This window comes from Mustela putorius, unplaced genomic scaffold, assembly GCF_011764305.1.
Source record: "Mustela putorius furo isolate JIRA1106 unplaced genomic scaffold, ASM1176430v1.1 tig00003869_pilon_pilon_pilon, whole genome shotgun sequence".
Classification (NCBI taxonomy): domain Eukaryota; kingdom Metazoa; phylum Chordata; class Mammalia; order Carnivora; family Mustelidae; genus Mustela; species Mustela putorius.
Window position 1 is genome coordinate 23114688 of NW_025422021.1, and position 13069 is coordinate 23127756.

The following is a 13069-nucleotide window of genomic DNA, read 5'->3' on the forward strand; positions in this document are numbered from 1 at the left end:
CAACATTCATATCTTTCAATAATTACTCTCAATGTAAATGTACTAAGTGCTCAAATATAAAGACATAAGATATCAGAATAGATTAAAAAAAAAAAAACAACTACAAAACAAAACCCATCAATATGCTACTTACAAAAGACTCATTTTAGACCCAATGACACCTCCAGATTGAAAATGAGGGAGTGGGGTACCTTCTATCATGTTAATGGACATCAAAGAAAGCTGGAGTAGCCATCTTTATATCAGACAAACTAGATTTTAAACCAAAGACTGTAATAAGAAATGAAGAATGACACTATATCATAATGAAGAGCTCTATCCAACAAAAAGATGTGATAATTTAAGTATTTACACCCCCAACTTGGAAGCAACTAAATATATAAATCAATTAATAACCAACTTAAATAAACTGATGGTAATAATGCAATAATAGTAGGGAACTTTAACACCCCATGCACAGCAATGGACAGATAATCTAAGCAGATGATCAACAAGAAAACAATGGCTTTGAATGACACATTAGACCAGATGAACTTAACAGATACACTCAAAGCATTTCATCCTAAAGTAGCAGAATACACATTTTTTTTATATGCTTGTGGAACATTCTCCAGAATAGATCACACAATGGGTCACAAATCAGGCCTCAACCAGTATAGGAAGATAGAGATCATACCATGCCTATTTTCAGACCACAATGCTATGAAACTTGAAGTCAAGCACAAGAAAAAATTTGGGAAGACTACAAATATATGGCAGTTAAAGAACTTCTTATTAAAAAATGAATGGGTTAACCAGGAAATTAAAGAAAAAAAATTTAAAAATACATAGACTAATAAATGGATAAGGAAGATGTGATATGTATATGATATATGTGTGTGATATACATATGGTATATGTGTGATATATCTGTATATATACCTATATATGTTTATATATATATAATGAAATATTATGGAATATAATCCCATATATAATAATGGAATATTACTGAGTGACCAAAAAGAATGAAATCTTCGCATTTTCAACAAAATGGATAGAACTAGAGTGTTTTATGCTAAATGAAATAAGTCAGTCAAAGAAAGAGAAAACTATATGATTCCACTCATATGTGGAATTTAAGAAACAAAACAGATGAATATAGTGAAAGGGAAGGAAAAATAAAATAAGATAGAAACAGGGAAGCAAACTATAAGAGGGTTAACTCTGTAGAACAAACTGAGGGTTGCTGGAGGGGAGCGGGGCAGGGGATGGGCTAAGTGGGCGATGGTTATTAAGGAAGCACTTGTAATGAGCACTGTGTGTTACAGGTAAGGGATGAATTGCTAAATTCTACTTCTGAAACGAGTACTACACTGTATGTTAAGTGACTTGAATTTAAGTTAAAAAAAAAAAACCAAAAAACCTGGTTTCTTAACTTAGTGATCATTGTGATAGTCTGAGAAACTAATGCAGCAATTCTTATTTTTAAAGCATTTGGCGACATTAAACTACCATCTTTCTGCTCCTGTTTGTCAGAGCAACTCGTATGGTTTTAATCTAGATTTTATCTAGATTTAATCTAGATAACCAATCACTAGAAAATGCTGATCTACTTTACAAGGAATCACACTGTTTTATTAGAGTTTATTCTCAAACTAACACTTTTATTTTTCAGTTTATTTGATGTTATTGCTCTGTCTCCTTTAAGTCTTAAAGGAATTTTTTCTAGTTCTCAAATTATTGGAGTACCATGAGTCAAATTTTCTTATGGAAAAGAACCTAAACTTTTAAGAAGTTGGTTTTCATTTTGTTTCTAACAGAAAACAAACTAGTGAATTATTCACTGCCATGAAAAAATTTTGCACATTTTGTTTGTGAACGTGTATTTGAATTCATATTTTCAATATCACAAGGAAAATAACATATGAGTCTTTAATGTGTTTCCATTGAAACTTAATGAGTTTTCAGTGTGTCATAAATTAAATAATTAAATTAAATTAAATTAAAACAATTAAAATTAAAAATTAAAATAAAATTAAAAATCTTAAATTAAAATTTAAAAATTAAAAAAATTATAATTAAAATTAAAAAAGTAAAGGTTGGTAAGTAGTGGATATTTTCCATAATTATCTGTTTTCCCCAAGGGCAGGCTATGTTGGTGCTATATGATTTTACCAGCATCATGCAACATCAGTAGGGAATATTGAGAATAAATCTGATAGGGGAAAGGGAAAACTCCATGGAGAAAATTATATTACAGGTTCAAAGGATAGTTTGGGCCTTAATAAACATAAATAAACTAGAGAGTAAGAAGTTACAGATCAAATGAATTATCTAAATGTAAAATTTTTGATATTGGAAAATGGTAGAGTTTCTTGTTTGTTTTTTTTCCTTAGGTCTTTCCTCTGGGCTCCTGAAGCACACCATGGAATCTGCTGCCAGAACCACTTACAATAAAGTTGTCCTATTTACAGGTTTTTGATAAGCTGATTTTATTCTTTAATGAATAAGAAACGATGCCATTATCCCCTACAAAATAGCTAAGGTTTTACTTGAACAAAATCCGTTTGGAAATGTTAAGCTGGTTACACAGAACTAATATGCCTCAAGGTGGTCATTCTCTCTGGATTAAAGCTGTGGAACAATTGTGGCTCCTGTTACAAGGAAAATGACAAAGGGCCATTATGAAAAGGGACAAAAATCTCTGTTCCCAGAGGGGGACTGACAAGCTGAAAGTCCCCTTCTACAGGCCAACACAAAAGCCTGATTGCCTCAGATTGTTTGTTTATGTAAATCAAAATGCTTCCATTAATTCAGCAAGTGGGCTGCTCAGAGACAAAGAAGGTGGTGATTGGCTGGATGCTTGCTTCTGGGCTGGTGGCAAATCTGACAAATCCTGTTGCTTCTGTTCTAAGCTCTATTTGGACACCTTTGGGAAAAGCAGCTTGATACCAGGTACTCAAGCAAATACTTTGTATTCTTAGAGTAGGAGTTGGAACTACAGAACTTGAAGGGGAGAGAACACATCTATCAAGGATCCTTTCACTCAGTTTCCTCATAGCTCTCTCTGCGTCCTTGGACTCAACTCTACATTATGACAGATGTTCCAGGGACACTCAGTCCAGCTGAGTGCAATGGGGACACACCACCCGAAAGTGGTCAACAATCGATCACTAAAACAAATGTGGAAGCTAGTGATGTGGATGGTACCCCACCATACTACCGCGTAGAACCCCATCTTGAAGACCTACCCACAGAAGGAAATCAAGAGAAAAGTGAAAAATTACAAGGGAATATTGTAGGCAACTGGTCCACGGATGAGAAGATTCTAAAAGGTAAAGCATTTTTCCTTTCTCCTTGATTTGCTCAATTCAATTTGTAAACTCATTCGTAATTCTTTTGATAAACTGTTATGATGGAAATGTGCTGTCCATCCTCCTACCCATGTCCTTGCCCAAATGTGGTCTCTTATTCTACTGTGGCTGGATGACTAAGGACCAACCCTCTGCCTCAGGTCAATTCCAGGCTTATTTATTTGATAGCTTTAGACCCTGGACAACTTCCCCAGCCTCCTTAGCTTTCCCAGTTAGCAGAAAGAAATATAAGTACTGATATTTGAAGCGTTGTTGTGAGGATTACTAAGTGTTGGTTAAATGTTAACTATATTATTTATTATTATTATGGACAGCCCCGATATTTTTTAAGTGAAGAAAATTCAGCATTTCAAGTTTTCCTTCTGAAATATACCTGAACTTGTCTGAATTCATGGTTCTATAACTTACTAGATGGAAAAGGAGAGGTTATCCTTAGGTTTATAAGTAGGAACCAATGAAGGGATAAGTTGGGAGAGTGAAACAGTTACTTTTAGTGAACACAATTGCAAATCAAATCGATCTATGTAGCTAGAATCTAAATTGATAATTTATTTAAACTTAAACTGCTTAAATATAGTATTAATCTTGTGAGTATTTTTCCCCCCAGAAAAACCAGAAGAGAATCTTTTTATTGTTCATAAGGCTATCACGGATCTTTCTCTCCAAGAAACAAGTGTTGATGAAATGACATTCAGAGAAGGTGAGAGGAACTTCCATTTTGTACACAGACGTTGTCTGACTGAATATGGATGGTAGTTTTTGCATGGGATGTTCTGTGAGTGTGATGTTGAAAAAGCAATCCAGACAGATCCTTCAAAAGCTCAAAGCTGCTATAGGCAGATAAGGGAGTAGTCTTGATTATCTGTGGGTTTCACCTTAAAAAGTGTTCCAGAAGCATCAAGACTGAGACTGCATAGGTTGGTCTAACTGATTGGCATGCCTTGACCTGACAAAATGATATCAGTCTCTTAATAAGTCAGTCCACTAAGATTTATTTAGTGTCTCTAAATCTGTGTCAGGCACCTTGTGAAATGTAAATGTTTTAAAAATGGGTTTATCCTAAAAGCTTACTATTGACATACATTTTAAAATAATATTATAAATTTATTTGATCTATAGAAAAATTCTAAGCATCTATGTAAGCTGAAAATGGTTATCTAATTCTTGTTAAAGAAATCTACCAGGTAATGAAGGTAATTTTAATTGTGTTCTTTCAGAAAATGAGACAATAAAAAGAACATTGATTTTTAAGTGACATATTTCAGATAAACTCAAGAGACTAAGAAACACAAAGCCTTTTAGATTTTACTTCTCAGAAGATACCTATGTTGAAGCCATTTCCAAATCAGGTTCAGGATAAACACGTATTAATTAATCACTCATTTCTTCTTTTGCAGCCATAAGCATCTTATCTCAAAACTGAAGTTGGTTCTTTAGACCTTGAGCAATTTAGCTTAGCTTGGACCTTAATAGGCAAAATATGGAATTATTTTTTTTAAATATTATAACATCACATAAAATTGTAGATGTCAAGCAAGACAGGGATGTGACTGGCAATTTTGGGGGTTTGTCCACTTTGCCTGGATACCTCCCAGACTATCTGCGGTCCCTATGTAGCAGTGGGATGTAGTAAGGAACAACTATTATTAAGCTTTTATATTAACACAGGTAATTTATAAAACTTAAGCCTTAAGCCCCATGAAATGAACTAAATAATTTCTCTGCCCTTATCTTTCTGTTTCCAATATAACAAGTTATCACAGGCAGGGATCTCAAAGTGCATGTAGAGACCCTTTTAATTTTTTTTTTTTAAGATTTATTTATTTATTTAGGAGAGAGACAGCATGCACACACAATGGAGAGGGGCAGAGAGAGAGGGGGAGAGAGTCTCAAGTAGACTCTGAGCTGAGCATGGAGCCTGACTGGGGGCTCAATCTCATGACCTTGATATCACGACCAAGAGTCTGACTCTTAACCAAATGCACCACCCAGGTGCCCAGAGACCCCTTCAAATATCTGATCAGGAAATCCACTGGAGATAGCAGTTTGCTAGGATCTTTTGTTTTGTCAAATACAGAATGAAAGCAGTCTGGATTTTTAAGTAGATGGTGTCAGGGTGAATTTTTCCCTGAATGAATTCTTTTGTGTTTGGTGGAACATATGCTTTTCCTGTAAGGCACATGTTGGTGTCTTCTATTTTCACAATGACAAACAGCTATAAAGTCTCCAAAGAGAATACTCCTTGGTTGAAAAACAGCAAGATGCTAAAAATATTGAGGAAAAACTATAATTTAAATTCAAGAAGTAATTTCATGCATGACAACTCCATGCCTGAGTCATGGTGTGAGCAAAAAGATCAGCTTCTTTGGCTCTTATGGGAAAAAATAGAATAAAAGAAAGCTTACTTAAGATTACAGAAAACATGCTAATGTATATTTATTTATAATGTAAAGAAAATTAACTGGGCACCAACAGCCCAATAGGAATTGTGTACAACCAGTTAGGACTTCTATCTCTTTCTGTAAGTATACAATCTGATCCCTGTGTTGGGAAAACAAAACAAACAAACAAGCAAACACAAAAAGAGAATGAAAAATCTTGAATGGAAATGGACTTTGAACATCTTTCAGTGAAAGTAGAAAGCTGTGATGGGGAAAGACTAAGACAAACACTGCCTTTCACTTTATTTAAGGACTCTTATGGTGTTGAAAGGGAATACCCAACACACTACAACACACACTACTGTAGTGTAGTTTCAACACACTACAGGTAACTAGACTGAAGTTTGGGATGAAGAAATGGAAGCCTGACAAGGCACACAATCTAGACAATATTTTAAAGTCACACGTAGACTGAAGCTTCTCATAGTAGCCCCTTCAGAAGTGAAAGCCCAGAGAACAACCTCCACTCTAATTCTTTCTAGCAAACTCAATAAATATTGTTAAGGATATGCTGATGTGATCTGTTTGAAAAGTGAAATTTGACATGAATTAAGCCTTGTAAAAGTCACTGCACGGTACCAAACAACTTGAGTTAATTAGTCGTTAGTAGGGATATGTCTAACGTAACAGGCTAATCTACCAATATATAGAGAGGACCACGACAAGATTTTTAAAGTCTGGCTCTCTAGAAATCAATGGCAGATCTTAGATGACATTGTGTGTGCTTTGATGGGCTTGGTGTCACTGTTAGCCCAACAAAGGACCCCTGACCACCCATGGCTCCCTGCTCCTCCTTCCACAACTGGTACTTTAGCACAACTCTGAGAATCATGGTAGCAAATACTGAATGCGCTACTCTGAGCATGCCCAGTTGGGAGGAGTCATTGTTTTTACTACTAGAAGAAAACCTTTTTTCTCCTGTGAGATATTTTTCTAATTCTCCTTGAGGAATGTGGTGTGTGTGTGTGTGTGTGTGTGTGTGTGTGTAAAAGATAGGTCCAAATATTTTATTTTCTATGTTCACATTTCTAGTCACTACAGACTAGACAGGATTTTAAAAGTCTGTCTCAGGAACATCAGTCTCACTAGATACAACAGTCCACAACAACAAAAAAACGTTTTATGGTCAAATGAAGTTGAGGCATCAACTTCTTAGAGATCCACAATATTTATTGGCATTTTAAAGGCTTGTGTAAATTCTGAGGCTTACTTAACGGTGTTTAATGTGATATTTTCCAAACTAATTTGATAGTACAACCCATTTTATTGTGTAAAACATATTATTAACCCACAGAATAATATCCTATAAGGTATGTGTAGGGAAATGATTGTCCAGAAACATAATTTAAAGAATAAGAGTTGGGTATCCCAGGGCACCTGGGTGGCTCAGTGGGTTAAGCCTCTGCCTTCAGCTCAGGGCATGATCTCAGGGTCTGGGATTGGGCCCTGCATAGAGCTCTCCTCTTAGCGGGGAGACTGCTTTCCCCTCTCTCTCTGCCTGCCTCTCTGCCTACTTGAGATTTCTCTCTCTCTCTCAGGTAAATAAATAAAATTAAAAAAAAAACAGAATTGGGTATCTCAATTATCAATTGACTTTGCTACAGGACATCAATGGGAGAAGATTCCTCTGAGCATCAGTAACCAGGAAATAAGTAGACAGAAGGAAAGGATTGCTGAACAACTTCTAGAAGAGAAGGAAGAGGAGGATGGGAAGAACAAAGCTCGCCAGGCAGCTGAAATTGAATGGTTGGGATTTCGGAAACCTAGCCAAGTTGATGTGTTGCATTCTAAACATGAGGAGGAGGAAGAAGTTTGGGATGAAGAAATTAATAATGATGACGATGATTGCAATGATGATGAAGATGAAGTTCGAGTGATAGAATTTAAGAAAAAAAATGAAGAGGGTTCTCAATTAAAAGGGGAAGGTGATGCAAATGAGGACTCCCCACTGAGCAGCCCCAGTTCCCAACCTGTGACGCCTGAGGAGCAGCCAACCTTCGGGAAGAAGAGTGATATCTCTAGAAATGCTTATTCAAGATACAATACAATATCCTATCGGAAAATCAGGAAGGGGAACACCAAGCAGAGAATTGATGAATTTGAGTCTATGATGCACTTATAAATTAAATGGAACTGAGGAATTCTCCTGCCCACTAAAGCAAAATCTAATTCTATTTTCCTGAGACACATCTTTGCATGTCTTATTTGAGTCATCCTCTTTAAAGATGTGAAAGCTTAACCTCTGTTTCACTGTAGGAAAAATATGGAAATAATCCTAGACAAAATTCAGTCTGGTAACCTCAAGTCAAAAAGCTTTAGATTCATTCATGGGCATTTGCTTTTTAAAATTTCACTAATATGGACTTGTGTGATAAGCACTAAACAGCAAACAGCAAGCACCCCTAGAGAATCTGGCATGATTTGGCTTGTTAAAAGTAACAACACTGGGAAATACAGTCATCAAATGAAAGAGGACTATGAGAAATGACCTGTATTTCTTTTGGTGTCTTTCTTCCTGTACATTGAGGGTGCTAGAAAGTCTGGTATTAAGCCTATTTCATTTCAACTTGTTTTTATAGACACTAGCAATAAGCTGTCCAAAATGTTTTGCCTTTCCTATTATCTTCAGAAAAGGTTTTAAGTGGCTTTCCTTGGCATCTACAGAGTGTAAAATCTGTATAGGCCTTCTTCCTAGGTGTTACCATTGACTGAATTTTCTCACTAGAGGGGCTGAGCAGTTGTCAAGTCAGGAGAATTCTGTTATTAAATGTTGGATTTATGCAGTCAAGATGAATAAAATCCATTGTGAGGTTGATACAGGGAGGGACTAGGGGATTGGTGGGCAATAGACTAAGGAGTCAGATAGTTTATTTTTGTGACTGAAAATAAAATCTCGTCTAGCACAGTTAAAGTCATTAAAAGTGAAAATGACAGCTTTAGCACAGTTTTAAGAAAATACCCTTCTCTATTACCACACTTTCTCTTATTAACAGTATCTCAGAATAATTTTCTTTCCTTAGAAACCCAAGACAACTCTAGTCATAACTGTACTAGTTACTATGAAAATGGAAATAATTATCTCAGGATATTTTCAAAGTAGAGTGTGAGCATGTATTTTTAGTAAGAAAGCTCTGATAGTCGTTGGGAATATAGAATTTACTGGACCTCAGCCCAAATCAAGATGCTTAAGACTGTGCCTGTGGAGTTTCACTCAAGCCAGTGTATCAAATAATGTATTAAATATTTATGAAAAGGGAGAGTCTATATTTTTATTCTTAGATAGTTTCATAATTTTTTATTTCAGGCTTCCATATATATCACCCTGAACTTTCTGTCACCACAGATAAAGATATTTTTGGCCCTGCAAATAAAAAGACAATTCCTTATTGTCTGAATGTAATACAGTCTCCATTGTACTATTCAACCCTTTGTTTATTTCTTTTTCATTTTGTGAAAAAACCCGGGTTAGGCCTTCTTAGATTATTGCTTATTTATGTGTAACAAATCCCACACATTCTAATGGAAATTTCTTTAATTCTTCCTGGTCACATAATATATTTCCAGGATATCATTTACTATTATTTACTGTTTACAAGATTCAATTTTGAATTCAAGATTGAAGTGCTTCTTTTATTCTTTCAAACAGATATTTCACAACCTGATCATGTAAAAGTGCTGTTGCTCTTCATTTGTAGAACCTATAGATTTCATTCTTGATAATGCAAGTTTTTCAGAAGAAAGTCAGAGAAAATCAGGTGTTTATTGGTAAATTTAGGTAAAAGATTGGTGCACTCAGACAATTTCCTATTTATTTAGATCCTCTAAATTGTTCCACCTGGGCAACCTATTTTCTTTTCTGGGTTACTGATGAGCCCTACAATTTTCTACTTAACTTCAAAACACAGTATTGTGTTATCCATCAAGGAACAGGAGCATATTGTTAACCTAACATCAACAGAGCCTCTATTTTTAATTGTTCTAACAGAAGTGTTGAATTTCTATGGAATCTGAGTGAACTGGGTGGTCTATGGTGTGACATAGTCAAGCTACTGGCTCTTATGGGGATCCAGTACAGAGTAACACGGGCCTTCAAAGCTTTGTGCTCTTACTATCTAATTAACCAAGCATGAAAGATACTGTCCACAAAGACTTTTTCAGGGTATGTTCAATGAGCAAATGCTTAATGCTTATGGATGAGGCAGTGCAGTTACAAAAGAGCACTGAAACTACTCTTGGACATTAACACCCAGATGCTTCCATCTTACACTAAGGCCACAGAGTTAAAGTGATCAGAAGCAAAATGATGGGGTTAGGTGACTATTTGATTCTTCATAACCTAGGAAAGGCAAGGGTATGGTTCTGATTTCATGAGGGATATTTAACATATTAGACATTCCTACAGAACAAGTTAGAACACAAATTGGTAATAATACTGGCAGATTTACTGCTTTTATGATCTAAGGTTCGGGTTGGATGGAAGAAGGACTCTGGTACCTGGTAGGAGGGGGAACTGATTTCTTGTGAGAATGTTGCTATTTCTTACATGACTTTTAATTTTTCTTAGTTTTGGGGTGAATATGAATTAATAAAATTTCTATTTCTTTGTCAATAAAAAATTTACTTTTCCTATAATGCTATATTGGAAGACATGGGATATGTCAGAATCCACCTATCATCTGTCTACAGTTTAAATAAAGAACTGCTGTGTCTGACTTGCTTTCAATAACAGTGTGTGTCCTTGTTTTGGTGTGAAGGATTTATTTTCTTTTGCTGTCCTTTAAAATTTAGGAAGAATGCTTGCATATCAGCAGCTACTAAAGACCATTAAGAAATGATGCTTTAGAAATCAAGAGAACACTTTATTTAAATCCAAAAAGCATTATTTATTTCCAAAAGGTTTAAAATGATTGTAAAAAGAAAAAAAAAAAAAAAAGAAACACAAAAACTTCTGGCAGGTAGATACCTAATGTTCCTGAAAAATTTGTGTTATTTTTATAGGAACTGAGCTCTTGTTTAGATACACCTTAACTTCCACAACTTGAAAAACACATATGTATCTCTCTAGCCATGAAGGAAATACATTTAAACCATGCTGACACTTTTATAGTAACTGTTTCTGCCTATTTACATGGGCTAGTACTTTTGGCACATTTTCAAATGAAGAACGGACATTTAAGTTTTTCAAAGTGATAGGAAAAACACTTAAAATAAGTAATAATAGAGAATTATGGAAAAAGATGAAGCACCAGAGTATTATAAAAAAGAAATATGTTTGACCATATGAGAAAGGCAACTACTTTTAAAGGCTTAACTTTCATTGCTCTATAAAAACAAGAGCGCTATAAAAAGTAATGTCAAAAGTTGTAGCAAACATTTGCCAATATTAAAATATCAGACAATAACATAAAAAATATGAATACCAAAATGTGCATACAGCTCATGAGGAACATGAAGTGACTCAGCCACACAATCAACATAAACACAATGACACAGGTAGTAATCAACAGCAGAAATCACCCAACAGATACATGGCAAACTACAAAATCAAAGGACAATGCCTCATAATCAACTGCCAGTGTGGGAGAGTTTTGGAAATGAATTTGGAAAGTAACCTGAATCTTTAGTTAGTGACTTAAAATTACATATTTGATTCCTTCTTTATGATAACATCAGTGAGTAGAGGCAGAAAATTGGTTACTTCAAAATGTTCAACTTAACTCCAAATTCCTTTATATTCCAGTGCTTCAATCTTGTTGTCCCATTAACAGAAGTTTTTAGGTAATCAATAAGAAAATTCACTAATCTGACCTTTGCCTTCTCTTATTTTTCTGTCCACCTTTAATAGCTAATATGTATAATACTAGCAATGTTTGGGCAGTTGTTTGAAGGAGGAGAATTAAGACATGTGCATAATCCGAAATGTATAAACATCTTGATGATTTAGAGTTTGGTTACTCCCTTCAAGTATGGAAAATGATACCCAGAGTCAAAGTCCACTGGAGATACTTTTGTACAGAAGGCCAGATGCAGACAAAATTGTGCATTTAAAAGAATTAAAATTATCCAAAAACATTTCATAGTTTTCTTTATATTTGTAAGCAGGAAGTCTTGGTCTTATTTTCTCCCTCTTCAAAGTATAAAATGTAGAGATTCCTAGATATAATTATATATACACACATATAAGAATATATACACATACTTTTCTATATGAATATATGTATGTATATATACATATATATTTACAAAGATAGATGCATTTTGGTCAAGTAATGATAATCTAGTCCCTCAAAAAATTGGTTTTATATCTAATATAAAGGTTGTATTTTATACAGATATTTATAACTGAAATCCTTGAACTGGTAAATACCAGTCAATCAATAATAAAATAGAAAGCCTCTGTTTTCAAAGATATTATCTGTTATTTATTTAATGGCAACTGTCATCATTAGAAACTCACCATATTAGAAGTTGTTCTGTTTGCTGAAAAATGAGAACTTTCCTGTGTTTTTGCAAAACAATGATTCACATAAAGTTGCAAGGAGACCCTAATTGGAATGGTAACTCCTAGTTGACCCATTAGGTTGAAACAGAGGCATTGAATCTGCTTATTGTGATGGGATTTTTTTCCCCTTTCTTTAAGGTTCCAACACCTACCTGAAATACCATCCATTAAACCTCATCAGCAGTATTTAATACTTTACATAGCTTACGCAAACTTGTCCACAGAATGGCTGTTTGCCAAAAATAAATATTTTGTACATTAGCTTTGGTTAGTGTTCCTTTTCTCATTTCAAGGCTTGTGGCTCATAGCAATTTTTAAACAACCTACACAAAAGTTGTAAAAGCACTATGGTGACAATCTACACAATGAAGAAAAAGTTACAGGTTTTGGTTCGTATTTTAAATTAAAGGACTCTTCAATGTTTACTTCCCACCTCTGTTCAAATTGGGCAATCTGTCGGCTTTGATTAATGGTTGGGGAAAGAAAGAGGTGGCAATATTATTTAAGGGGAAGCAATCTCTCTATGTCTGCTTCTCCTTCTCATATTTATTATAGGAAATGGAAAAGATTATGTCCTGCATGAAGTCAAGGAGATAGACCACTGTAAAGCATGTGCGGATAGCTAAACTTAAGCCCACACTTAGGTGATTAACAGAAAGGGTGCAGCCTCTATATCACAACCAAGGGAGACCTAAGACTTCACAATAAAGGGATTTTAACTGAGCCCACCTGAGCTGACTTCCCTACTTAGAGAAAAAAACAAGTCATAG

The 13069-nt window shown here is 34.9% G+C and overlaps 1 protein-coding gene across 1 annotated transcript; it reads left to right on the plus strand.

Moving 5' to 3' along the window:
* Positions 1 to 2821: 2821 nt before the first annotated feature.
* ERMN (ermin) lies at positions 2822 to 10509 on the plus strand. The gene is made up of 3 exons (XM_004743891.3): positions 2822 to 3317; positions 3964 to 4056; positions 7402 to 10509. Exons 1-3 carry the CDS (start codon positions 3077 to 3079, stop codon positions 7917 to 7919), a joined length of 852 nt encoding a protein of 283 aa, XP_004743948.1. The 5' UTR covers positions 2822 to 3076; the 3' UTR covers positions 7920 to 10509.
* The last annotated feature ends 2560 nt before the right edge of the window (positions 10510 to 13069 follow it).